Source organism: Podarcis pityusensis (assembly GCF_964106645.2).
Source record: "Podarcis pityusensis genome assembly, chromosome: 4".
NCBI lineage: Eukaryota > Metazoa > Chordata > Lepidosauria > Squamata > Lacertidae > Podarcis > Podarcis pityusensis.
The window spans coordinates 5549455-5575955 of record NC_138027.1 but is presented as its reverse complement, the minus strand read 5'-3'; the positions used below and the strand labels follow the sequence as shown (position 1 = coordinate 5575955).

Sequence of the window (26501 nt, the reverse complement as noted above, 5' to 3'; positions counted from 1 at the left end):
GTTATTCGTTGCTTCCATGGCAGAGCGCCACAAATTCAAACATCCATCTCAGCAAACGTCTTCTTCCCTGATGTGGCATCTTGAGTTGGTGGTGTCTGTTGCGATGCGACATCTCCTCATCAATTGCTTCCCTCCAGAGTCCAATTTGTTGCTACAAAAAAATTCCTTCCAGTAGCACCTTAAAGACCAACTAAGTTAGTTCTTGGTATGAGCTTTCGTGTGCAAGCACACTTCTTCAGATACACACCTTAAAGACTTTGTTTTGACTATGGCAGACCAACACGGCTACCTATCTGTAACTCAATTTGTTGCTGTTATTATTGCATTTATATCCCTCCCACCTTTTCCTCCCAGGAGTTCAAGGGGCCGTACACACTGCTCCCCATTTAATCCTCAGAGTAACAACCCTGCGAGGTAGGATTAGGCTGAGAGGCAGCGGCTGGCCCAATTTCACCCAGGGAACTAAATAGCTGCGTTGGGATTTGAACCCCTGTCTCCTGTGTCCTTGTCCAGCACTCTAACCACTACTCCACACTGGCTGCCCAGCGTGCCAAAAACATCAAGTTTCCACCCTCCCTCCTCACTGAGTCTGGCAGCTTTCTCTGCTCTAAAGACGGTACGGAGAGAGTGGTTTATTCCTGGCTCAATGACAAAAAACAGGGGGGGGGAAACACTTTTTGCATGTTTTGCTAATGGTGAACACTCACTTGGGGGTAACCCTAGAAGGTGCCACATTCAAAAGGCTTCAGGAAGAAAATTTAAACCTCCCAGCTTAGGAAAACTCATTTATTGTTAAACTTAAGTACTGCATTCCAACTGCCAGGGCTTCACTGATAAGTTGGTCTTTTGTTTTATTCACTGCTTCGGATTGTGTGTGCGGATTGTATGAACAAATAGAGCCATAAAATGGGTACCTAGTGATAAGGGAGGTCTTCGGGGAAAAAGAGTGACAAGGGGGTCTACACCCCATTTTACAGGGCTCTGTGTAGTTTGCAGAAGCCCAACGGGCAAAGCTTAAAAACCATCCTGCACGCAGCCCATAAAACTGTTTGAACGTGACGTCCTAAGGGCAGGCGAGGACCCTTCCCCTCTTCCTCTGCTCCTAAGGGGGAAGAACGGAACAGCCCATTTGCGTCCTGGAGGGTCACTAATCTCACGTTGATCTTAGCCACCCCTGAAAGCCAGAATGCAAAGATGGCTTCTACTGAACAACTTTGACCGTACCTACAATCTCTTTAAGGGGGGGGGGGGGGGAGCAAATGCACTGCAGCGATACTTAAGAAGCAGAAGGGGAGGCAGCCCACAAACGGCTTTTCCCCTTTGCTGATGTCACCAGCTGAGACCTACAGAGCCTAATTCTCTCCCCTGCACGATGCCTGCAACACCAATTTATTTAACTCCTATATTGAGCCACCACCGGAGGAAAAACGTCCTCTGGGCGCATAGGAGCCAACTTCTAGGGGCTGAGGGGTCTTCGCACCCCATAAAATATTTGAGGGGACCAGGCCCTTCCAAAGTTACTGGGTATTGCCATTCAAATGGGGGGGGGGCTGCATGCTACACATTGCAATCGATTAAGGGGGAGTAGGGCTTACCTACTGCCCTCCCCAATATTATATTCAAGTTGGCACACCTGTCCGGGCGGGTCACAAGTAAAAACCAGAAACATAAAACGGGACACCGAAATGTAACGCAGGATAAAATCAGAACGACACCGGTACAACAACTGTAAAAAGAAGGACAAACCTGGTACCTTAAAAGGTCATTGTGTGGGCATCAGGTTCTCTTTTTTGGGGGGGCAACACTAAAAAGACCCCCCGTTTCGTAGCCAGCCTCATTTGCTTCATTTTGCCCACTCTGTCCTGCGTTCCTATGTGACACAACTGGCAGAGGTTTGCAGCCACAGAGTACTGAAGGTATAGGGTTTGGACCTTCTCTCAAAAGACAAATCATTAGGAAGAACTGCCGCGCAGGGCGAGCTCCACAAAGATGCAACCCCCCCAAAAAACCCTTCCTTTGCAAGATATCCAATTGCTTCCAGGGGGTACGACTGGACCCCTTCATTTCTCCAATGTGCAGTGTAGAGAACTGGGCTAGCTGGCCGCGCAGAGTTCAGACCAGTCCCACACGTGCAGCGACCCATCGCTCGCCGCCGACAGCAACGTCCGGGACTTGGAGGGGTGCCAGGTGTGGGTTGTGACGACCGGGGCTGCGACTCCAGCTTTGCCCGCCCCGCTGAAGATGTGCCCTTTGTGGACGAAGGCCGGTTTGGCATCCTGCACGGACGGGACCCAGTTGTGTGTGTCGTAGACCCGCACAGTTCCGTCGAAGCCTGCAAGGGGGGGGGGAGGGGAGAGGTGAGCACTTCCCAGCACAGAGGAGGGAGAAGAGGGAAGGAGCATGGAAGGTACTTAACAGGATCAGGGCCCTGGGAAGGGCAGCATCCTGCTCTCTCACAAGCAGGGCGCCTCCATCGCCTGCGGTTCCCACCTGCTGGTAAAGTACCCCTGGATGGTTAAGTCCAGTCAAAGGCAACTACGGGGTTGCGGCACTCATCTCAATTTCGGGCCAAGGGAGCTGGCGTTTGTCCACAGACAGCTTTCCGGGTCATGTGGCCAGCAGGACTAAACCACTTCTGGTGCTACGGAACACCGTGATGGAAACCAGAGCACAAGGAAACGCCGTTTACCTTCCCGCCGCAGTGGTACCTATTTATCTACTTGCACTTTGACGTGCTTTTGAACTGCTAGGTTGGCAGGAGCTGGCACAGAGCAGCGGGAGCTCACTTCGTCGCGGGGATTCGAACCACCAACCTTGTGATCGGCAAGCCCCAGAGGCTCGGGTTCAGGCCACAACCTACCAGCTGGTATTTGGAGGTGAAACTGCACCCCAAATGCGGAGGCTGAACAGGAGAAGGGGGGCAGCCCCCTGTGGCTGCGCCTGAGCATGCGACAATTGGAGAAATGTTGCTCCAGCCATGCTCAGAGATCGTGGACCTGCAGAATTGGAAAGGACCCTGAGGGTTGTCCAAATTCCACCCTCCCTACGCATTTTAAAAGGGCATAGGATCCTCACAACATTTAAAATGTTTCTCAGCTTGGAAGCAGCTGCTCTGGAGAATGAAGTGAGGTTTTGCTGCAGAGCCTGGCAGCTGGGCAAGAGGCTACTGTAACCAAAGGGCACCTCTCCACTGGATAGGATTCCCATTTTACAGAAGCAGAGAACGGTGGCTGTTTTGCCAAAAGCTCCCCTGTCAAGTCAAAAGTTGTGTCTCCAACCAGATAGGGCCCCTGAGGTGGTTGACTTGCCCCCACACCCCATTCCCTCAGGTTTTCTGTAGCCCTTGAGCCAAGACTAGGACACCGGTGGCACTGTGGTCTAAACCACTGAGCCTCTTGGGCTTGCCGATTGGAAGGTCGGCGGTTCAAATCCCCGCGATGGGGTGAGCTCCCGTTGCTCTGTCCCAGCTCCTGCCAACCTTGCAGTTCGAAAGCACACCAGTGCGAGTAGATAAACAGGTACCACTGCAGTGGGAAAGTAAACGGTGTTTCCGTGCGCTCTGGCACTCGCCATGGTCCTCCGTGCGGCAGTAGCAGTGTAGTCCTGCTGGCCACATGACCCAGAAAACTGTCTGTGGACAAACGCTGGCTCTCTCGGCCTGAAAGCGAGATGAGCACAACCCCAGAGTTGCCTTTGACTGGACTTAACCGTCCAAGAGTCCTTTACCTTTAAAGCCTAGCCAGCATGACACAAGCAGCTAAATTTCTCCCCACCCTCCAAATTCTGGCACAAACAGGACCAAAGAATTACCGAGATCTCTGCCCCACAGGCTTACCTGAGACGGCCAGGTGTTCTCCAAGCAGAGGGGCAAAGGAGACCGAGAGGAACCCTGCCCCACAGAGGCCACCCGTGGGCACACAGCATTGAGCCATCTTCACAGGGCTTGCGGGGTTTCTGAGGTCGGTCAGCGTGACACGGCCGGCAGAGGAGAGGCGGGCCACCAGCCGCCTGTCCCCAGAGGATGCCAGGGGGCCGCAGCAAACTCCAGCACACCAGCTCTGCCCAGGCAGCGCCTCAGAGACGTGGGCATCCTCAGCGACCCGCAGGAGACCCTGCGGCTGCCTGGTGTCAGCCAGGAACAGCTGCCCCTTCATGCCGCAGGCCAGGACGGCGGCTTCGTCCAGGAACTCCAGGGTGGCAACCTCATCGGTGTTTGTGGAGCCTACAGAAGGAAACAAGAGCACAAGGGGATCGTGGAATTGTAGGCTTGGAAGGTACCCCCAAAGGTCATCCAGTCCAACCCCCTACAATGCAGGAATCTCAGCTAAAGCATCCAGGACAGATGGCCGTCCAAACTCTGCTAAAAACCTCCAAAGAAGGACAGAGCACCACCTCGAATGGCTCTTCCCGTCAGAAAGTTCTTCCTGATGTTGATTCGAAATCTCTTGTAACCTGAAGCCAACTTTTGAGGGTTGGATCAGTAGCTGGGGCATGGGACTCTTAATCTTAAGGAGACTCTTTTAACAAACAAACAAAAAATCATTTTTATTTTCCAATAAAAAAAAAATCCAATTAATATATCCAATCATAATACTCCAATTAAAATAAAAAACTAAAATAAAAAAGACCAAATTATAGTCCAGATTATAATTATTAATTTTCCGGAGCTCCCCACGGTCTGGATCTCCGAAGCGTATCTCCACATCTCAGCCCTGCCTCTCCTCGCTGTTTCCATATTTTCCACATCTCAATTTTAATGCTATGTAATTCTCTGTCCCTGAGTCCCGGATTCTCGATCACGTCAAACGTCATCTAGAGGGGGGAGAGTGCGATCTTCAAAGGCTCATCGATCTCCAAATGACTGATATTTGTGGAATACGATTTATCTATATTGCAAACAGCTTTGCCTAACATTCAGACCGTGGGAAGTCAAAAATATTAAGATTACAATTTGGAAGACAACTGGACTTTTTATTTTTGTTTTTTGTTTTTACTGCGTCTCCATCCGCATCGTTCAGCCCAGACACTGAGGTCCAGCTCCGAGGGCCTTCTGGTGGTTCCCTCATTGCAAGAAGTGAGGTTACAGGGAACCAGGCAGAGGGCCTTCTCGGTAGTGGCGCCCGCCCTGTGGAACGCCCTCCCTTCAGATGTGAAGGAAATAAGCAGCTATCTTATTTTTAAAAGACATCTGAAGGCAGCCCTGTTTAGGGAAGTTCTTAATATTTAATGCTGTATTGTTTTTAACACTCGATTGGGAGCCGCCCAGAGTGGCTGGGGAAACTCAGCCAGATGGGCGGAGTATAAATAATAAAATATTATTATTATTATTATTATTGAGGGTTTTATCCCGCAAGACCGAAGGCTACCTGCCACGAAGATGGTTCTCCTGGATTCCATCTCGGTCACCTGAACATCGCTGACCCGCAGGCCATGAAGGACCCACGCCGATTTGGAGAAAGCAGTTGCAATCTTTGCCCAGCAGTGCTCCTCTCCTTGCGTGGTGCGGACAGTGTAGAGGGGCTTAATAACATCTGGGGGAGGAAGGGAAAAGACAGTTATCCCCAAGATATGGCTGCGTGTGTCTCTACGCTCTCTACAACCCCCACAATCCCTGAGCACTGCCTGTGCTGGCTGGGGCAGGTGGGAATTGAAGTCCATCAATATTGGGGCGGGGTTTCTATACAAGCACCAGCAAACTGGAATCTGGAACCCAGAAGCGCCAGTTAAGGCCGAGCGAAGACGGTCGGGTTTGAACTGGAAACTCACCGCTCTTGCGGTGCGCGTTTAAGGAATCCCGATTTAACGGCTGCAGAAAGGGAGATGTAATTGTGGATTGGAGAATCTTATGACCTGGAGGAATTGGATGGAGGAAAGCTCTCCTGTAGGGGTGCAAATATCCAGAGTGTGGGGGTCAGGTGGGATTACTATGAGGGATTGTGAAATATGGAGCGAGCCATTGTGTCCGCGATGACTGGGTTTGATTCATTGACAATAGTTTCTGATCGAATCCCACAAGCCTCCGCACCTCTGCCATTTGCTTCCTCTACGCCTGACTGGCACGTATAAGCATTCTAAATACACAGACCAGTTGCCGGTTGCTTCATCAGGCATCCTGGGTCATAAAGATAGAAGGTAGCTTCCTTGACGTAGCTATTGTTAGTTTTGTTAACCTTAGGGCCAGGAAGAGAGTTCACAAAGAGAAGTTAAATACTACCCATCCTTCCTCTCCTGTTTCCTGCTGTTTATGACCTCTGGAGTTTGCTAAAAGCATTCCTCCTTCCTCCTTGCTTCCTATTTTATTTACAGTGGTGCCTTGCAAGACGAAAATAATTCGTTCCGCGAGTTTTTTCGTCTTGCGGTTTTTTTCGTCTTGCGAAGCACGGTGTCGGAAAAGTTTTGGAAAAGCTTCAAAAATCACCAAAGTCTTCAAAAACCTCAAAAAAGGCTACCACACCGCGTGCTATGAGTTGCTCCTCGAAGTCAAGTCGCAACTGTATTAACGGTTTTAAGAAAAAGGAAACAAACTTGCAAGACGTTTGCGTCTTGCGAAGCAAGCCCATAGGGAAAATCGTCTTGCGAAGCAACTCATAAAACCAAAAACCCTTTCGTTTTGCAAGTTTTCCGTCTTGCGAGGCATTCGTCTTGCGAGGTACCACTGTACTCTGAACTACAGATGCATGCTCAAGTAGGAAATAGTTTCTTTGTAGTTAAAAGAATTTCTTCTGATCTGACTTTGTCCCACGTGGGGTTTTTTGAAATGCTCAGAGGAAATCTGATTGGTTCTTACGAACACTGTGTAAAAAGTTCTTTTGTGAATAAAAAGGGGTGGAGAGAGAATTATTATACGCACTCCTCCCAGAGTCTTGCTGGTCAAGCCTCGTGTGTATTTTATTAATCAGAGTCCAATCCTTCCTTGCTTTGGGAACGCTACGCTCGCCTCCCTCCTCCTTTAACACACGACCTCACGGACATTCGGTGAATGTCGGAGAACTCAGGATGCGTAGCAGAAAGCCGTTATTCAAGAGTTAAACTGTGGAACTCCCTGCCACAGGAGGCAGTCATGGCCACCTGCTTGGGTGGGTTTAAAAGAGGATTAGGCAAATTCATGGAGGAGAGGGCAATTGAAGGCTACTAGTCAGGATGGCTCTGCTCTGTCTCCAGGGTCAGAGGCAGCAATGTTGCTGAATCCTAGTTGGTCGAAGCCACAGGAGGGGAGAGGCGTTCTTGTGCTCAGATCCCACTTGTGGGTTTCCCAGAAGAGGCATCTGGTTGGCCCCTGTGAGAGCTGGAGGCCTGGACTAGATGGTCCTTTGGCCTCATCCAGCAGCCTGGCTTCTGTGACATTATCATGCAGCAGAGACCCCTTATGTTAATTATAAAGCAGAAAATATTAGTTTCAGCCTTTCGGGCACGTGGCAAGCCTCACGGTGCAGTGAAAGGAAAATAAACTATGTAGGTTTTCTTTTGAATTAGGGGTTTTTGTACTGGAAACTGCCCTGCAATCTTCAGATGCAAGGCACCATACAGGTGAATTTAAGTAATAAATAATAATAAAAATAATAACACATCAAGCAGTGACTTGCTGATTGACGCACCTGTTTCATCCTGCCCCACGTGCCACACCTGCAGGGAGCCGTCTGATGGGCCACTTGTCACCAGCAAGCTACAGCCACAAGCAAAAAAGAGTTAGGAATGCTTGGGAAAGGGGCAGGACATAGGTGGGCTTCCACTCACACGCAAACCCTAGAAAGAGGCATCCTTGACATATTGTCAACAGAGAACTCCAGTTCAGGATGATCAAGGCTCCCGGCTCCCAAGGCTGTCAGCACAGTCCGCTTTGCACTGCAAGGACCCTAGAACTACCGTATGTTTCCGTGTATAAGACAAGTATTTAATACATGTTACGGAAAAATCAAGGTGCGAGGCTGCTCAGTCCCCCAGCTCGTTGGGCAGAGCCCGCGAGTCCCTGCGGAATAAAAGAAGGAATCCAGCCACCAACCGGAGCAAATAGCTGTAGACCAAAGTTTATTGCGCAACAGGTTCAAAGAGGAATTTTGAAACCCGAGGATGGGGTGACAAGGACTTTTAAAACTTTCCCACCATATCCCAGAATACAGTTCGTACAGCATCATGGATACATCACTGACATGTCACCAAAGGGGAGGGGTAGACAGGGGTTACACTAGTTTAACCTTGGCAAACATGTCCAGACAAGTCCTTGGTACAAGATTAGCATAACCAGACATGGCAGGGCAAGACACAGGTATAAGATGAGCATAGGCAAACACTTCTGAAGTCCCACCACCCAAAGCACACTGGACTTCCTTTGCATGTCTGGACCCCTTGGCAGGTCTGGTGATGGGATTAGGCTTTCCTTGGCCAACAATTAGCTCAGCTCTGGGAACTTCCTGGGGTAGGAGGTAGGGGCAAAATAGGTCCGCTGGTTATTGGCTACTGTGGCAATTGGGTGGGTGATTGGCGATTACGTTTTGCAAGCGTGCAGATGATTGGTGGCTTTGCCGATGTGTGTGTGATTGGCTGTTGCGGTCCTGCGGGAGAGGGATTTTTGGCAACACCCCCCCCCAAAAAAGCTCAACAACTCTAGCAATCTCTCCCAAAGAAAGCTCAACAACTCTGTGCAATCTCTCCCCCCCCCCCCCATTTTCTCTATTTTGAGTCTGATATATGGGGGCGTGTTATACACGGAAAAATACGGTAATTTATGTACCACTTCTGTACCGAATGCTTTAGGCAGGCTTTGCACATCTAGATAACCAGCAATCAGAAAATAAGGATTTTCTTAATCTTATTTTTCTTTCTCTTTTAACCTATTTTTGTTCTCTTTATTTCTAACCCCACCCCCCGGCATTTTGTGTTTTTATTGTATCTAGATAATATTCCTTTAAGAAAAGGAAAGGATATTAAGTTCTGTATTTTTCTCTATAAACCTTAATAAAATTTATATATTAACCAGCAACCGAGAGGCCAAGTCCTTTTAGCACCACTGACCTGGTCTTTGGCACATGCTTCAGCATGTACACTGGGTGATCAGAAAATCCACCATGTTCAACCTTGAAATCTCTTTCTGGACATAAGCCCTGTTTAAAAATAAATAAATTAAGGGTTCCACCCGAAAACCATCCTGCAGGATCCATGCCTGGGCCTCAGCAGAAAAGAGACCCAGGAGAGCATTTGCACAAATATCTATCTCTTCTGAAGTTGGGGTGTGGGCCCAAATGGGGAGGGAAATCTCCAAAGTATTATCATAGGAGTATAGGAGTATAGCATCTAGATCAAGGGAAGTAATAGTGCCACTGTATTCTGCTCTGGTCAGACCTCACCTGGAGTACTGTGTCCAGTTCTGGGCACCACAGTTCAAGAAGGACACTGACAAACTGGAAGGTGTCCAGAGGAGGGCAACCAAAATGGTCAAAGGCCTGGAAACGATGCCTTATGAGGAACGGCTAAGGGAGCTGGGCATGTTTAGCCTGGAGAAGAGGAGGTTAAGAGGTGATATGATAGCCATGTTCAAATATATAAAAGGATGTCACATAGAGGAGGGAGAAAGGTTGTTTTCTGCTGCTCCAGAGAAGCGGACACGGAGCAATGGATCCAAACTACAAGAAAGAAGATTCCACCTAAACATTAGGAAGATCTTCCTGACAATAAGAGCTGTTCGACAGTGGAATTTGCTGCCAAGGAGTGTGGAGGAGTCTCCTTCTTTGGAGGTCTTTAAGCAGAGGCTTGACAACCATATGTCAGGAGTGCTCTGATGGTGTTTCCTGCTTGGCAGGGGGTTGGACTCGATGGCCCTTGTGGTCTCTTCCAACTCTATGATTCTATGATTCTATGATCATTAACATTACCTGGTTCTCCTTTGCGTACAGCCTCTGAGGCAGGAGAAGCTGAAGGATTTCATTCCTTCTTCCATTTTCATACCCCGCCACACAAATACCTAAAGAAATCAGACCAACATTGGTCCTTTTTAAAACATTAAGTTTTTTTTTAAAAAATATGGGGCATCAAGAAAAATATGGGGCATTGTGCCGAACTGTCAGCTGGTAAAAGCTAAAGGTAAAGGACCCCTGAAGCTGGTAACTGATCAAATTACTAGGAATCTGAATTCGTAGAAAACAAAACAAAAAGTGGAAGCAAAAAAATGGCAAAGAGAAAGAAAACAAAAACTCACTTTTTTCTCCCGTCCACTCAATGACTCTGGTGGGATCGTGAAGCTCAAACAGGTGGAGATCGTTGTACCTGGAAACACGGGAAAAGAGAAGTGGGAGAGAAATGCAGTGAATGGATGGATGGACAGACGGATGGACACTGAGCCACTGGGATGGCTCAAAGGGGCAGAGCAGCCCTTGCTCCCCAGTGGCCACGGAGGCAAAGTGGGAGCCCAAAGCAAGACCCACCTCTTCCCCCCCTCCCAATCTCCCCTCCCTCTCCCCTCTTCCCCCCTCCCCTCCCCTCTTCCCCCTCCCTCTCTCCCTCTCCCCTCTTCCCCCCCTCTCCCTCTCCCCTCTTCCCCCTCCCTCTCTCCCTCTCCCCTCTTCTTCTCCCCCCTCCCCTCCTCCCTCCCCTCCCTTTCTCTTTCCTTCTCCCTCATCTTCCCCCCTCCCCTCCCTCTCCTCTCTTTCCCCTCCCTCCCTCCCCTCCCCTCTTTTTCTCCCCCATCTCCTCCCCGATCTCCCCTCCCTCTCCCCCCTCCCCTCCCCTTTCTCTCCCCCCTCCCCCCCCCGCTGACTCACAGTCTCAAGGACTCCAGCAGCCACTCCTCCTCTCCCTCTTCTTCCTGTTCTCCTTCTCCCTCCATCCTCCTTTCCTCCCAAAACTTGCAATCGGCGCGGAGCCAGGGCGGCCCGTCACGTGAGAGCGCCCCGTCACGTGAACCGGCCTGCTCCACGTGTCCGCCCGCTTCCCTCCAATCGCCGGGCGCGCGGGGTGGGCGGGGCCTCGCTCGGAGAAAGCCCCTCCCCTCCCGGCCAGCTGCGAGGTAGGCTAGGCAGAGAGGCGGCGACTGGACCCCCAGGTCTCGCCTCCTGGGGGGATTCGAACCCGGGTCTTTCCCAGAACCGCTGCTCCACACTGGCTCTCGGTGGCCTGGGTGCGCCTTTGGCGTGACCCAACAAGGCTTTTCTCGGGGTCCTGGGTTCAAGGTGTTGCAGGAATTTATGTCTAGGTGGGGAGTTGCCCCTCCAGCAGATCTCATGCACATGCAGCCCACTACCAAAACCAGCACAATCACTTTTGTGATTTGTCCCCACAAAACACTTCATCCCAGTTTCTTCCTATCTATTCAAAGGGCCTCTGCTGCACGATACCAAATGTAAGAATTCACTGATCAATGTACCTGTGTACTGGCTCACTGGGAAAACTTCAGAAATTCATATAGACATGTGAGCTCAGCTACTCAGCAGCCCCTCTGCCTGAGTGATAATTCCTGGCATCCTGATACCTGAGCGCCAGACAGGTAGCCATTCCAGAAATACCAAACCCAGATGAAGATAAAGGGGTGTGATTAACTTGGCTGGGAAACAGGGAAATGTACCCTAAATATCTCTTTTGTGACACTTGATGGGTGTTTGGTGGAGGGCAAGGGGAAGCATGGGGCAGGGTCCAGGATGCTCAGATTACTGCCACCAGACCTCCCCTTCCATGATGTAACCGTGATGTATGAGTGATGTTTGGGGGGGTGTAACATGGGGATGAGCAGCTAATAAAAGTTTGGGTTCTCTTTTGTTCTGGGCTTCCGTCTTGTTCCACCTTGTGGCAGGTGGGAGTCCTGTCGCGACAGTCTTCAATCAAGACCAAGCCAACTGGCTGCTGTTTTGCTCTGGTATTCCTGGCTGGTGTCCTTGTTTTTTGTCCAAGGGAGCCCTCAGATTTCTCCGTTAACAAAGGGAAAATGCCAAGTGATGGTGCCCACCATGGGTGACGTTGTTGTTGTTTAGTCGTGTCCGAGTCTTTGTGACCCGCTGGACCAGAGCACGCCAGGCACTCCTGTCTTTCACTGCCTGCCGCAGTTTGGTCAAACTCATGCTGGTAGCTTCCAGAACACTGTCCAACCATCTCGTCCTCTGTCGCCCCCTTCTCCTTGTGCCCTCCATCTTTCCCAACATCAGGGTCTTTTCCAGGGAGTCTTCTCTTCTCATGAGGTGGCCAAAGTCTTGGAGCCTCAGCTTCAGGATCTGTCCTTCCAGTGAGCACTCAGGGCTGATTTCCTTCAGAATGGAGAGGTTTGATCTTCTTACAGTCCATGGGACTCTCCAGAGTCTCCTCCAGCACCATAATTCAAAAGCATCCATTCTTCGGCGATCAGCCTTCTTTATGGTCCAGCTCTCACTTCCATACATCACTACTGGGAAAACCAGAGCTTTAACTGTACGGACCTTCTTAGCGTGGGAGACGTTAAGAGGGGCAAATTCTTGGAGGAGGCGGCGGCCATTCGGTGGCTCCTCGCCAGGGCGGCTGTGATCTGCGGCAGTGCTTCTGGCTGCTGGGAATCCCAAGGGGGGAAAGGGCAGCTGAGATCGGGTCTCGCTGGAGGCTTCCCAAAATTATTATTTCATTTATTAAATTTGCACACCGCCCACACTGTGAGAACAAGATGCTGGACTAATGATTCATCAGTATTGCGTTCAGGTGTCTTTTGCACAACAACCCTGCAAGGTAGATGCAGCCGAGAGATTGACTTTATACCTACTGATGTGACTCAGTTGTTTGCCAACCTGGTGCCCCCTCCAAATGCACATGGGGGACTGTCCCAAAGTGTCTGCCGTCCTTTCCTGACCCAGTATCTCTCCTCACCTGCCCCCGTGCCCTTTTTCTCCCCGCCATTGCAGCCACTTGCCAGCATTTAGAATGAATATGGAGAAAGAAGGAGCAGGTGCAACGCAGGGGGTTGGTCTAGATGACCGTCAGGGTCCCTTCCAGCTCTACAATTCAATGGTTCTTTGTGCATGGGGGAAAGGGCAAAGATGCACTCATGTACCAGCTAAACCAGCTTTCTTCTTCCTCTTCTGTGGCATAGCTCAGTTGGCAAAGCATGAGACTCTTGATCTCAAGGTCATGGGTTCGAGCACATTGGGCAAAATAATAATAATCCTGCATTGCAGCGGGTTGGGCTAGATGACCCTCAGGGTCCCTCCCAATTCTATGATTCTTTCCTTGGGTTCTGCTTCAAGTGGCGCTTGGGAGCAGGGTTTGTCTCTTCGTAGGCTTTGCACCACCGTGATCTGAATGTATACCCTGCCTATTTTTCAAATCCATCTGAAGCAGTAAAACGACAAATTAATATATAAAATGTCTGCGGTACGTAAAAAGTAATGGTGTGAAACCTTGGTTAACGTAGCAAGCCCAGAAATCAATTAAGCAAACGGAAACAGCAGTTCATAAAGCAGCGATTTAGAAAGAGAGGGAGAGTGAAAACAGACAAAGGAGCAGAAAACACTCCTCTAGAGGTCTTTCTTAAACAACCAAATGCCTGGCAATGGGTTTCATGCGGAAGGGCATTGCACAAGGCAGGCGCCATCACCGAGAAGACCCTGTTGCTTATCATTGCCTGCCGTCCCTCTCACCTGGAGCCAGGCCTCAGATACTGGATGGAGCAAGCAGAGAAAAATAGATGAAATAAGGTGGGCTGCAGGGTCCTCAGCTCCTAAGCTGTTTGGGGCTTTAAAGACACCATTTGAAATAAATGACACACATCTATTTGGTCCTGCCTTCCAGCATAGGGTTGGGGCAGGTGGTCTTTTTGTCCAGGACTCAGGCAGAAGCCTAGAACCAGTTCACTTTCCTGGCAATTCTCAGGGCCTGGGAAAACAAAGAGTGACCTTTGAGCAGTAGGGTTACAACCTTTTGACCCCCCCCCCAAAAAAAGATGATTTCCTGTATCATAAAGGGATAAACTTATGCTTAAAAGGGGACTGATTCCTCTCAGTTGTGAAAAAAGGGCACCCCAAAATGAAAAGTTGGAATCACCATATAGGTAACATTACTACTCATAAGTATAAGCACTGTAAAAAAACACCTTAATGGATCTGTTTAGAACTTTTACATCTGTCTGGAACTTCCTAAAACTGTATTGGAGAATTGCCGGATCCATCCATCCAGATCGCAGGAAGTAATCAGTGTGCATCACACAATCAAAGCAAATTTTATTGCAGCAGAAGCAAAGGCCAACTGCAACCTCGGTTTATTCTAAGCAACAATGTACAAAACATTGTGCGAGTATTAGAGAATTTGCCAGCTCTATTTTTCCTGTATTATATTACACAACACGTTGTACAGTTACATATACAAACACCGATTGATTTCGAAGTGAGCTTTTTCCAAGAGATTTGGAAATGACAGTTCATTCCTTTGTTTTTTAGGCAAAAGTTCATCTAGCTAAGCTACAGGAACACGAGGTTGTTAAAAGTTGCAACCCTAGTGGGCAGCTTGTGGGGTAGATGTGGGTCGGTAGACCGAGGAGCCAGACTTAAGCTCTGGGGAGGAGTGTTGCGAAAGGACCTTGTTGTTGCCCCAGCCTCCATGCTGCAAGAAGGCCACTTTGGAGTGATATAAGACCATGGCGAGAAGCCAAAATATCCAAAGAGGAAAGTTAAATTTAACGTTAGAAGAAAACAGACATGCGGGGCACTCGAGTGAGGTTGATGTGTGATTTATTTCTCAGAACTGAAGTGTCGATTTGTGCCTGGAGCAGACCAGTGACAAATATATACAGCATTGGAAGACGGAACACTTTGTTCAAAGGCAAATGATGAGATTGGGCAAAGAAACAAGAGATTCAGTAGCGGAAGAGGATGCTGGGTAAGCAGCCGGGAAGCAGCAGGCAGAGGGAGCGCCCTCCTTTCTCCACCACAAGCTCCTCCGCAATCTTCAGGTATGAGAAATGTCTTCTGCTGCACGAGTTAGCCAGACTCAAGTCCGCAGCAGAGCAACATGCCCTCGGTTGATTGTTGGCTCTCCATTGACCCCTAAAATATGAGAAAGGAGGGGTTATCCTGGACTAGGTGGCTTTCTGTCACAGGGGAGTTTCGAGTTCTTTACAACAACAACAAGGCATATCTAACTCTTGTTGGGGACGCGGGTGGCGCTGTGGGTTAAACCACAGAGCCTAGGGCTTGCCGATCAGAAGGTCGGCGGTTCGAATCCCCGCCATGGGGTGAGCTCCAGTTGCTCGGTCCCTGCTCCTGCCAACCTAGCAGTTCAAAAGTGCAAGTAGATAAATAGGTACCACTCCGGCGGGAAGGTAAACGGCATTTCCGTGCACTGCTCTGGTTCGCCAGAAGCGGCTTAGTCATGCTGGCCACATGACCCTGAAGTTGTACGCTGGCTCCCTCGGCCAATAAAGCGAGATGAGCGCCGCAACCCCAGAGTTGGCCACGACTGGACCTAATGGTCAGGGGTCCCTTTACCTTTACCTAACCCTTGTTGGCAATATTCATGTCTAATTTGCAGACATACTTAGCCTGCCCATGGGCCTGGTACCCGAAGCCAGGCGCAGAGCACATCCTTGGGTATCCTGCTGTCTTCCATTTTGTGGACGTGAGCAAGCCAGTGTAGCAGTCACAGAGACAGAAGTGCTGGGAATGTGGGCTTTTGGGAGCGCATCTTTGTTTGCAAAGATGTCTGCAGACGTTACACGAAGGGTGGCAACACTGTCCCCGCCGTGTGGGAATCCCTTGCGAACGACCGCAGTGCCTGGAGACAGTCAGTCAGGTTGTGCATCTCTAGCAGTGACCAGAGGAGGAATGACCTCTGGGAGGAGAGCCGAGAGGAGAAACGCCCGGGTGCATCCGCAACAGCACAACCGGACGCCTTCCTCTGCCCCAGCTGCAACAAAACATCTCTCTCCCCTATCGGTCTCTACAGCCACAGCAGGTGCTGCAGGTGTCCAACAGTGTGCCTTCACCCCCAAAGGAGCACTTCTCCACTGTCTCCTAAGACGGACAGATGCCAGCAAATTCTCTGCCGGCCGGTTCTTTGTTGGCAACCACAGAAAGGTGATTTCTTATCACCTGAAGCTGAACTTTGCATTTAATTTTTTTTAAGTGTTGCATCTCTTCCAACCAATAGATAATACTTTACAGTTTGGCTTACATTGACTCTTTTTGCCTAGTTCTGCCTACAAAATCAGTCCCTGGTTTTACTGAGTTAAAGACTGCCGTGTTTCTCTTTAAATCTGCTCTTTGCCTGCCTTGGGGAGCTCTGAGTTTCCCTTACAGTTTGAGACAGTTCTGGGTTACAAGCCAGACACTTGAAGGTGGAGGGTTCTTTTATCCCAGAATCCCAGGCGTGCAACTTGATAATCTCAGTGCCTGATAGGGGCTTAGCTTGCAGTCTCCACTTTGGAGCTGAGTCTACAAGCCCACCTCATGGCCACAACATCCAGGTTTTTTTACGCGCACAGACACCCCCCCCCCCTGCACCCCTGGCTTTGTGCAACATCTTGCCCAATAGAGAGTTCTGGAGAACTCCGGAGCTTGCAAAACTACCGCGGCATGTCTCTCTTTGAAGAGAAGCACCCTGGATAATTTGCAGGACAGAGAACCTTTTAACCTTTCTCATGGGGCCTGCAAGGGACTGGCAAGTGAAGGGGTTATGGACAGGGATGGGGAGAGATGCTAATCCTGCTGTCCTTTGTATACGAGGCCCTGGGTGGTGCTGTGGTCTAAACCATTGAGCCTCTTGGGCTTGCTGATCGGAAGGTCGGCGGTTCAAATCCCCGCATACATGGAAACAGAGGTAAAAAAAACTAAAAAACACAGTAGGTGTGATATAACACTTGTGATGTAAAGAATTTTTTTTTTTTGAGGAAAAGAAACTGCAGATAGAAAAATTTTATAACACATTCCGAAACCGAGATGAAGGGAAGTCAGTCAGTGTTGTGTGTTATGTAGTTAATGTAGTTAATTTGTTATTGTCTTATGTCAGGAGTATATATATATATATTTTATATATATATATATATATATATATATATTTCTTTATTTAGTTTTTTTTGGTGTGAATGTGTTGTGTTTGTCTTCTTTGTTTGTATGGTTATAAAATAAATAAATAAATAAAAAAACAAATCCCCGCGGCGGGGTGAGCTCCCTTTGCTCTGCCCCTGCTCCTGCCAACCTAGTAGTTCGAAAGCACGCCAGTGCGAGTAGATAAATAGGTACCACTCCAGCGGGAAGGTAAACATTGATTCCATGCATGGTTTCCGTCACAGTTTCCCATTGTGCCAGAAGCAGCTTAGTCATGCTGGCCACATGACCCGGCTCCCTTGGCCTGAAAGCAAGATGAGTGCCGCAACCCCATACAATGGTACCTCGGCTTACAGACGCTTCAGGTTATATACGCTTCAGGTTACAGACGGAAGTAGTACCTTGGGTTAAGAACTTTGCTTCAGGATAAGAACAGAAATTGCACGGTGGCAGCCGTGAGAGGCCCCATTAGCTAAAGTGGTACCTGAGGTTAAGAACAGTTTCAAGTTAAGAATGGACCTCCAGAACGAATTAAGTTTTTAACCCGAGGTACCACTGTAGTCGCCTTTGACTGGACTTAACCATCCAGGGGTCCTTTCCCTTTCCCTTACGAGGCCCTGAAATTTGCCTGACCTTTCGATGCAAGCCACGATTTGCGGGATACGCAGAAGTCCCCGTGGCCCCCTCCCCCCCCTTCCCGCCTTGGTTCCTTCCTGGGAACTGACCTGGGCAGCGTCCTCTGCAAGATTACAGAGGGATGGTGTGTCAGTCGCTCTGTTCCTCTTCATCACTGAGCTGCTCCTGGAATGAGGAAAGCGGGCATGAAAATCAAACCGCATTCCCCCCACACCAGTTGGGCCCTTGGCTTGATCTAGCAGGCGCTTCTTATGTTCTTAAGCCTTTGTTTGCTCAGATGCGCCTGAATGTAGTCATCTGGGAAGGGGGGGGGCAGGGAACCTGACCTCCAGGGTAATGATGCACGGGTGCTGTGTCTCTCAAACTCGGGTCCCCGGCTGCTGTTGGACTACTACTCCCATCACCCCTAGTCAGCAGGACGAGTGGTCAGGGATGATAGGAGTTGTAGTCCTGCAACAGCTGGGGCTCCAAGTTTGAGAAAGACTGGAAGGGCTTATTCACACATACGTTTTTCATTTTGGCCCTGTGCTTCCCTCGTGGAACATCACTCTTTAAAGCTGAATCGGAGCAATTCGGGTTTTCCGCAGATGGAGGTTTGCTCCGATTCAGCTTTAAAGCAATGGTTTTTATAGGGAGAAAGGGTGCCTGGCCACAGAGCTTTGAATCGTGAACTGTGCCTGGAAAAAGCAAAGGGAAGTGTGGCCAAGCCCTTCGCTCCATCCCCTTTCCACGTATCCCCATAGCTTAATTCACTGCGCCCCATTTCTGCATTTAATGTGCAGCTTAATAATAATCATAAGATTAAGATTTTAACATTTTACATACCAGGAGACCTGGAAAAACACAATTGTCACTTGCTCTGGCTGCACCCAGAGAAAATGGGGCTGGGAATGCCCCCTGGGAAGCAACAGGATGTGACCATGTCCCATTGTTCACATGGACACCCTACAGCAAAAAAGACGGCTAAACCCATTTGGGGGATATTTTTTGCCTTATGTGGGCCCTGTATGACAAGAAGGGGGAAGGGGGTAGGTATTTGCCCGGGCAAGTGACAGGGTGCCATCCTATCTAGTCACTTTCCAGGCGGCATTTGTGACCCCCATTTAACAGCTATGGCAGTAACCAGCATGCAGTCATGGTGTGGTTTTAAAAGAGGATTAGGCAAATTCATGGAGGAGGTGAGGGCTACCAATGGCTCCTAGTCACAGAGGCTCTACACTGCCTGCACAGTCGGAGGCAGCTATGCTTCTGAACACCACTTGCTGGAAACCACAGGAGAGGAGAGTATTGCTCTAGTGAGGTCCAGCTCCAAGGGCCTTCTGGCGGTTCCCTCCCTGCGAGGAGCAAAGCTACAGGGAGAGGGCCTTCTTGGTAGTGGCTCCCTCCCTGTGGAACGCCCTTCCACCAGATGTCCAAGAAATAAAGAACTACCTGACATTTAGAAGACCTCTGAAGGCAGCCCTGTTTAGGGAAGGTTTTAATGTGTGACATTTTAATGTATTCTTAATCTTTGTTGGAAGCCTCCCAGAATGGCTGGGGAAACCCAGCCAGATGGGCGGGGTACAAATAAATAATAATAATAGTAATAGTGCAGGGGTCAGCAAACTTTTTCAGCAGGGGGCTGGTCCACTGTCCCTCAGACCTTGTGGGGGGCTAGACTATACTTTGGGGGGGGGGGAATGAACCAATTCCTATGCCCCACAAATAACCCAGAGATGCATTTTCAATAAAAGGACACATTCTATTCATGTAAAAACACACTGATTCCTGGACCCTCTGTGGGCCGCATTTAAAAGGCAATTGGGCCAGATCCGGCCCCCGGGTCTTAGTTTGCCTACCCATGCTCTAGTGCTTAGATGCTCTTCCATTATATATATTTTTTTAAAAAAGAAAAGAAAAGAAAATGGAAAGCCCAGCGAGAAGACCTTCTGCTCTCGAACCTTCTAGGAACTTACAGTACTTTCCGAAGCAGAATCGATAGGTTTCGGAGATATTCTATCACTGATTAGTCTTCCAAACCTGTTGTGGCGAAACAAGAAGAGTTGAATGGCCATTCTGACTGTTAATCAGTTAATCCCTTCAACAACCCTGCGAGCTCTTTAAGAGACTGGTGACTGACTCCAAGGTCTCCAGTGAGCTTCATGATGGAGTGGGGATTCGAACCCTGATCTCCCACATCCTAGCCCCACACTCTAACCACTACTCCACACTGGCTTCCTAGAGGACTTCTGCTGTGGGGCAGCACTATAAATTAAGCAGGCAAGTAAATGTGGGAAAAGCAAAGTGTCACTTAGAGAAGGATCTGAAATATTTTCCTTGAAGATGGAATTTGCTTTTTTTCTGGATTGTTTTATTGGATGCTTTATGCTTTTTTCTTCTTCTTTGAAATATAAGGCAGTACAGAAATGAAAATAATACTAATAATAACAACAAAACCCCACTGGAAAAAAGGCACCCAGACGTTTGTTGTGGCAGCCATTACCCAGGTTTAAGGCGCCATTTGGCGACTATCTTATATATCTGAGTTTCTGACATTGGCGGCGCAGACATGTTTTTATCCCATGGAGGAAGAATGGAGGAGACTTTTCTTACCAGGTCTGTATAGAGTTCCTGAACATTATAACAGTCGCCAGCAAAAGCACACCAATCCCAACCATAGAGCTCAGCATTGCAACCCTCCTAGTGTCTGAGAGGAAGAGGAAGAGAGGGAATTAGTTTTCTGCACTTCAGTGCTAAAGGACACACACACACACACACACACACACACTTAAGCCATCAGCAATCCCGGATCTCATTCTTGTACTTCCAAACTCTGGGCTCATCCCTCTTTTCTTCCACTTTCTTCCAGGAAAACCCACTCTTTAGCACTTGTAAAGGTAAAGGGACCCCTGACAGTTAGGTCCAGTTGTGGACGACTCTGGGGTTGTGGCGCTCATCTCGCTTTACTGGCCGAGGGAGCCGATGTTTGTCCGCAGACGGTTTTTCTGGGTTATGTGGCCAGCATGACAAAGCCGCTTCTGGCGAACCAGAGCAGCGCAAGGAAACGCCGTTTACCTTCCCGCCAGAGCAGTCCCTATTTATCTACTTGCACTTTGACGTGCTTTGGAACTGCTAGGTTGGCAGGAGCAGGGACCGAGCAACGGCGGCTCATCCTGTCATGGGGATTCGAACCGCCGACCTTCTGATCGGCAAGTCCTAGGCTAAGTGGTTTGGACCACAGCGCCACCCATGCCCTCTTTAGCACTTAAAGGGTAAAGGGACCCCTGACCATTAGGTCCAGTCGTGGCCGATTCTGGGGTTGTGGCGCTCATCTCGCTTTATTGGCCGAGGTAGCCAGCTTAAAGCTTCCAGGTCATGTGGCCTGCATGACTAAGCCGCTTCTGGCGAACCAGAGCAGCGCAAGGAAACGCTGTTTACCTTCCCACCGGAGCAGTACCTATTTATCTACTTGCACTTTGTGCTTTTGAACTGCTAGGTGGGCAGGAGCTGGGACAGAGCAACAGGAGCTCACTCCATCACGGGGATTCGAACCACTGACCTTCTGATTGACAAGCCCAAGAGGCTCAGTGGTTTAGACCACAGCGCCACCTGTGCCCTCTTTAGCACTTAAGTTGCAGCAAATGCCATTCCGGAGAAAACCCAATTGACGTTTGCTCTGATTCAGCGGTAAGCTGAATTCACTTGTGCTTTATCTTGTATTTTATTCTGTGAACTGCTCTGATACCTTTGGATGAAGAGGGGTATATAAGCCTAACAAATAAAATAAGCTGGGGGGGGGTTCTTGGGGGCAAGCGAAAGTGCAGAGGAGCCCACTGTATCACCTGCGAGCGTCTCATGGAGACAACGAATTTCAAAAGCCCCAAGATGGATGGAACATGTTGCATCCAGCAGGACACCAACTGAAATGTAATTTATATAATTGAATGCAAAAAAGGGGGTGTTGTTCCAGCGCACAGGCAAATCGGCATTTTAGACAAAAAATATATATCAGAGGAATCTGTTTCCTTCGATTCTGAGAACTGCAGCTTGCTAAAGAGATACCAATGGATCCAGCAATGTTTGCAGAAAGGGAGAACTTCTGGAGAAAGTTTGGGAACCACTCCTTTAGGAATCTAGGATGGATCTGGTGCAAGATGTGTCAGCGGTCCAGAGATTTATTTGGACTGTTCAGGCAAACAGCACAGGTGCGAACTTCTCTGCCGTAAGAGCTGCAGCCAGTCCCTGGGGATGACCACAGGAAGAAGATACTCACTCGATAGTTCCGGAGCGGGACCGCTGTCCAAGCTTCCTCCAAAACCCTTGCCAGCACAATAGGGAGGGGCCCATCCGTAACTGCAGTGGCAGTTCTTGTTGCTGTTGCAGAACTGAAATACACCAGGCATTTGAGCAGCAAACAAAGGATTTATTTCCAAGATCTTTTCCATGCTCTACAGCTCCGACGCAGGAGGCTGCCTTCTCCCGAGTCAGACCGCTGGGTAGCTCAGTATTACCACAGCGATGGGGATCACTGGGGTTTCAGGCAGGGGGCCTCTTCCCCAGCTCTACCTGGGTTTGCCGTTGGAGAATTGGAACCCAGGACCTTCTGCTTGCAAAGCAGCTGCTCTGCCACTTGGCTACAGACCTTCCACAGCATCCTATCTCAGGTGGTGCAATGGAACAGTGTCTGGCTGTTGACCGAGGACTCCCTGGTCCTGAATGGGGTAACTGTGCCCCTGAAGGACCAGGTGCGCAGCCTGGGAGTCATTCTGGACTCACAGCTGTCCATGGAGGTGCAGGTCAGTTCTGTGTCCAGGGCAGCTGTTTATCAGCTCCATCTGGTAGGCAGGATGAGACCCTCCCTGCCCGTGGACTGTCTCGCCAGAGTGGTGCATGCTCTGGTTATCTCCCGCTTGGACTACTGCAATGCGCTCTCTGTGGGGCTACCTTTGAAGGTGATTCGGAAACAGCCATTAATCCAGAATGCGGCAGCCAGACTGGTGACTGGGAGCGGCCGCCGAGACCACAAACACTGGCCTTGAAAGACCTACACTGGCTCCCAGTATGTTTCCGAGCACAATTCTAAGTCTTGGGGCTGACCTTGAAAGCCCTAAACGGCATCGGTCCAGTGTACCTGAAGGAGCGTCTCCACCCCCATCGTTCTGCCCGGACACTGAGGTCCAGCTCTGAGGGCCTTCTGGCAGTTCCCTCACTGCGAGAAGTGAGGTTACAGCCAGGCAGAGGGCCTTGTCAGTGGTGGTGTCCACCCTGTGGAACACCATCCCATCAGATGTCAAGGAAATAAACAGCTGTCTGACTTTTAGAAGACATCTGAAGGCAGCCCTGATTAGGGAAGCTTTTAATGTTTGATGAATTATTGTATTTTAATATTATGCTGGAAGCCGCCCAGAGGGGCTGGGGAAACCCAGCCAGTTGGGCGGAGTATAAGTAAATTATAATTATTATTATTATTATTATTATTAGGTTGGTGGTTTGAGCCCACCCAGGGACAGCTGTGAGCATCATTCCTGCATTGCAGGGGGTTGGACAAGATTACCCTCTGGGTGCCTTCCAGTTCCACAATTCTATGATTCTATAATCCACTTCACTGCTGTTTGTGAAATTCTGTATCCCAACGCAATACGTTACATTTAAAAATTGTATAATGTATTTACATATGCCTATTTTCCCCTGTTGTTTTAAAAAACACTTTGTTATTACTTTTATGCCACATCCTTCCTCCCAAAGAGGCCCATGGCACCAAGCGCACAAAAACAAGGAAACGATGAAAACATCGAAAAGCAATTCCACAGAAGCAGGCTGGGAAAGACCGCTGCGTAAAACGCTTGTTGGAGGAGGAGGAAGGTCAAAACACAACACTGCTACTGCGATTTTACTTATATATAATGCAATCATCTGCTATGATACCAAACATATGGTATGGGCGCTTTATTTCCTGTAAGCATGAGCATTCAACTTTTAGCCTGCCGCTTCTCAAGACGTTATAGCCTTCTTTGTATCTTTGCATTTCGGCAGCAAAAAAGAACTAGATATTTCTACATGTAACTTCTGTTTCATGTGCGTTGTAAGAGGGAATCCCCTTGAGATTCCTGCCTTGCAGGGGGCAGAGTAGATAACCCTGGGGGGTCCCTTCCAATTCTTTGATTCTATGTGTCCCCTGCCCCCAAACTGTTCAGGGATTTTTTTTTTGTTTGGGTCACGCTTCTCTTTGAATGCCACCCATTGCCTTGGGTAAAGAATCGCCGGTTTGGAAGGCAACTCACAAATGCCATCATCCAACTCTGGAAAGTCAGCTTATTTGGAACGGACTCCCTCCGAAAGTTGTGGACTCTCCTTCCTTGGAGGTTTTTAAGCGGAGGCTAGATGGCCATCTGGTGCTCTGGTCCATGGGGTCACGAAGAGTCGAACACGACTAAACGACTAAACAACAACAAGATGGCCATCTGTCATGGATGCTTTAGCTGAGATTCCTGCATTGGGGTCCCTTCCAACTCTACGATTCTGTGCTCCTATGATACTTACCCCCTGGTTGTTACATCTTGTGAAATTGCAATCATAATTCAGAACTTTCAGGTCAACGCATTCTCTTTTTATGCATATCTAGGAAAAAGGATATATCAATGTGTTAATGGGCAGCAGGAAAGCGCGATTTCTTCTACTTTTGCAGACATCCAGAAAACTGCTGAGCAGATGCATCCGGTGGCAGATGGTTGTGTTGACATTTCCATTCCACCTTAAGGAACAGGCATGAGATTGTTGTGTGTCTGTTTACATTCCAGCATAGTATGCTGGGAACTTCCGCTTGTGTATAGCTTTTGCTTTTGCTGTTCTCTCTGAGACGACATGAGGGAGAGACGACATGTTTCTTTGTTCTTATTTATGTTTAATAAATCTGTAGTTAAAGTATGACTTCTCAAGCCTCATGCCAATTCTGTGTGCGCAGTACACTCGGCTAATAGCGTGCCCTGGCTTCTGAAGTCCGGGTTGCAGATTTACGTCGGAGCACGGGCCCTCAGACCTTGTGGGGGGCCGGACTATATTTTGGAAAAAAAATATGAACGAATTCCTATACCCCACAAATAACCCAGAGATGCATCTTAAATAAAAGCACACATTCTACTCATATAAAAACACCAGGCAGGCCCCACAAATAACCCAGACATGCATTTTAAATAAAAGGACACATTCTACTCATGTAAAAACACGCTGATTCCCGGACTGTCCGCAGGCCAGATTTAGAAGGCAATTGGGCCAGATCCAGCCCCTGGGCCTTAGTTTGCCTACCCATGCCCTAAACCCTCCAGGACTTGCCCCTTCAGCCCTGCTCAGAGGTAACTGACGTCACCTTGTTGTCCCCACACACTGATCCGTCTGCTATCGCTCCAGCGTCATGCATGTCATCCCCTTTGTGGGAAACTATGCCCCAACACAAGAGATTGTCCGTGGGAGTCTGAATTACAGATTGTTCGGCTGCAAATCTTGGGATTTTGTTGATGTTGATGCACTGGATCCTTCCGCAAAGGACATCTCTGCAATGAAAAGTGAGAAGGGAAAGAGAGAGTACATACAGCTCCTTCTCCACTCAGAGTGACCGTCCCAGGATGCCTTGTCGCCAAATTCAACCTGGCTTGTTAATCTCACTAAGGGCAAAACACAAACAGTGAACCCCCCCAGGCGGCTGATACATTGGGTATACATAATCAATAATAACATATTCAAATCAACCATATGTACAATTCTATATACATTAACACTCCTCCCTCCACAAGGTTTATTTAACTTTTAACATTTTAATTGCCCCTAATTGTTCAAACCTACCCAAATAATTCAATATCTTCTCGAACCAATCCTCCTCTTTCTCACTGACCTTAAACCCTTTCATTTTATGTATCTTCACAGTTAAATATTCTAAAATTATAATATTATTCCATTTTTTCCTCCATTGGTTCAACCCTAGCTCTTCTGCATTTTCCCAATTACTCGCTATAACCTCTCTGGCTGCAGTTACCATTAATTTTACCCATTTACTTTCCTCTTTTGTTTTTAGCTCGGTGCTACTCAGGTTAATAAGAACCACTAATTTAGATATTCTGCATGGGGAACTTTTATCAGCTCTTCAGGGCCAGCAGTGGCTCTGTACCAGGAGAAATGGACCCTGAACTTTCAAGGTCATCCTAAGGAAAGGGTCGATGACGATGATGTGTTTTTAAAGGTTAATGACTTATTTTCAGAATGGTTCCATCTTCATGGTTTAAGTGGAAAAAATCCAGTCCCCTTAAGATGGATATATCTGTTGCCAAGAATCTGGGTCCTAAAACTGAGTAAAAACATGAAATTCCAAAAAACAATAAGCAGCTACAGTTAGATTTCTCTAGTAAACGTCCTAGAGGAGTCGTGCCTTAATTTAAGACCACTGGCCACTTGGAGTCAATATTTTCCATGCACAATCTTCCTAGTAACTTCCTCCACCCCTTATTTCATACGCTGTATAACTTGAATGTATGAGTATGCCTTTTTCTTGCTAACTGTATTAAATCTGAGAGGGGATAAAAAAAGTTCTCATGTATATATTTGTTTTTACCCCTCCTTTTTTCCCTGACAGGGACTCAGGCAGCTAACAGATAAAACCAAGAACAGCTAAAAAAGAATCTTTCGGAAAATAAACTCTGATAAAATGAAAGCTATATGCATATCTGCCACAGCTGTGGCAGAACCAGCCAGGAGCTTGCCGAGCTGAGAGGGCGAACACAGCGACTGGCAGGCGACCACCACAGGGGCACAGCAAAATCTACCTGTTGCCTCCCACGTGACGCCCCCCAAGAAGGTTAGGGAGCGCAATCCTTGTCTCACCCCGGGCACTGGCAACACATGCTATGCCACTGATCAATC

The 26501-nt window shown here is 48.6% G+C and overlaps 2 protein-coding genes across 3 annotated transcripts in view; both read right to left on the bottom strand.

The window, feature by feature from the left end:
- Window positions 1-772: 772 nt before the first annotated feature.
- On the bottom strand, window positions 773-10899 carry WDR73 (WD repeat domain 73). The gene is made up of 8 exons (XM_081002272.1): window positions 10752-10899; window positions 10190-10257; window positions 9867-9955; window positions 9010-9098; window positions 7596-7663; window positions 5367-5531; window positions 3836-4222; window positions 773-2332 (listed from the first exon to the last, which is right to left on the bottom strand). Exons 1-8 carry the CDS (start codon window positions 10814-10816, stop codon window positions 2094-2096), a joined length of 1170 nt encoding a protein of 389 aa, XP_080858398.1. The 5' UTR covers window positions 10817-10899; the 3' UTR covers window positions 773-2093.
- A 3750-nt stretch (window positions 10900-14649) lies between these two features.
- Window positions 14650-26501, bottom strand: part of LOC308475101 (disintegrin and metalloproteinase domain-containing protein 9-like) — a 40451-nt gene continuing 28599 nt past the window's right edge. For both annotated transcript variants that reach the window (XM_081002003.1, XM_081002004.1), the window contains exons 17-23: window positions 24958-25141; window positions 24135-24212; window positions 21868-21979; window positions 20208-20301; window positions 19571-19634; window positions 17705-17780; window positions 14650-14981 (exon numbers count right to left, since the gene is read on the bottom strand). In XM_081002003.1, the coding sequence (XP_080858129.1) occupies window positions 17745-17780; window positions 19571-19634; window positions 20208-20301; window positions 21868-21979; window positions 24135-24212; window positions 24958-25141 (568 nt within the window). In that variant the 3' untranslated portion in view covers window positions 14650-14981; window positions 17705-17744. The remainder of the gene's footprint in view (window positions 14982-17704; window positions 17781-19570; window positions 19635-20207; window positions 20302-21867; window positions 21980-24134; window positions 24213-24957; window positions 25142-26501) is intronic.

What these genes read in the sequence shown, in the direction of transcription:
- WDR73 (XM_081002272.1), bottom strand. Translation starts at nt 10,816, where the DNA reads ATGGAGGGAGAAGGAGAACAGGAAGAAGAGGGAGAGGAGGAGTGGCTG. An exon ending in CTGCTGGAGTCCTTGAGACT is followed by an intron (nt 10,258 to 10,751) that starts GTGAGTCAGCGG and finishes CCGTGTTTCCAG; the next exon opens with GTACAACGATCTCCACCTGT. An exon ending in AAGCATGTGCCAAAGACCAG is followed by an intron (nt 7,664 to 9,009) that starts GTCAGTGGTGCT and finishes TTGTGGCTGTAG; the next exon opens with CTTGCTGGTGACAAGTGGCC.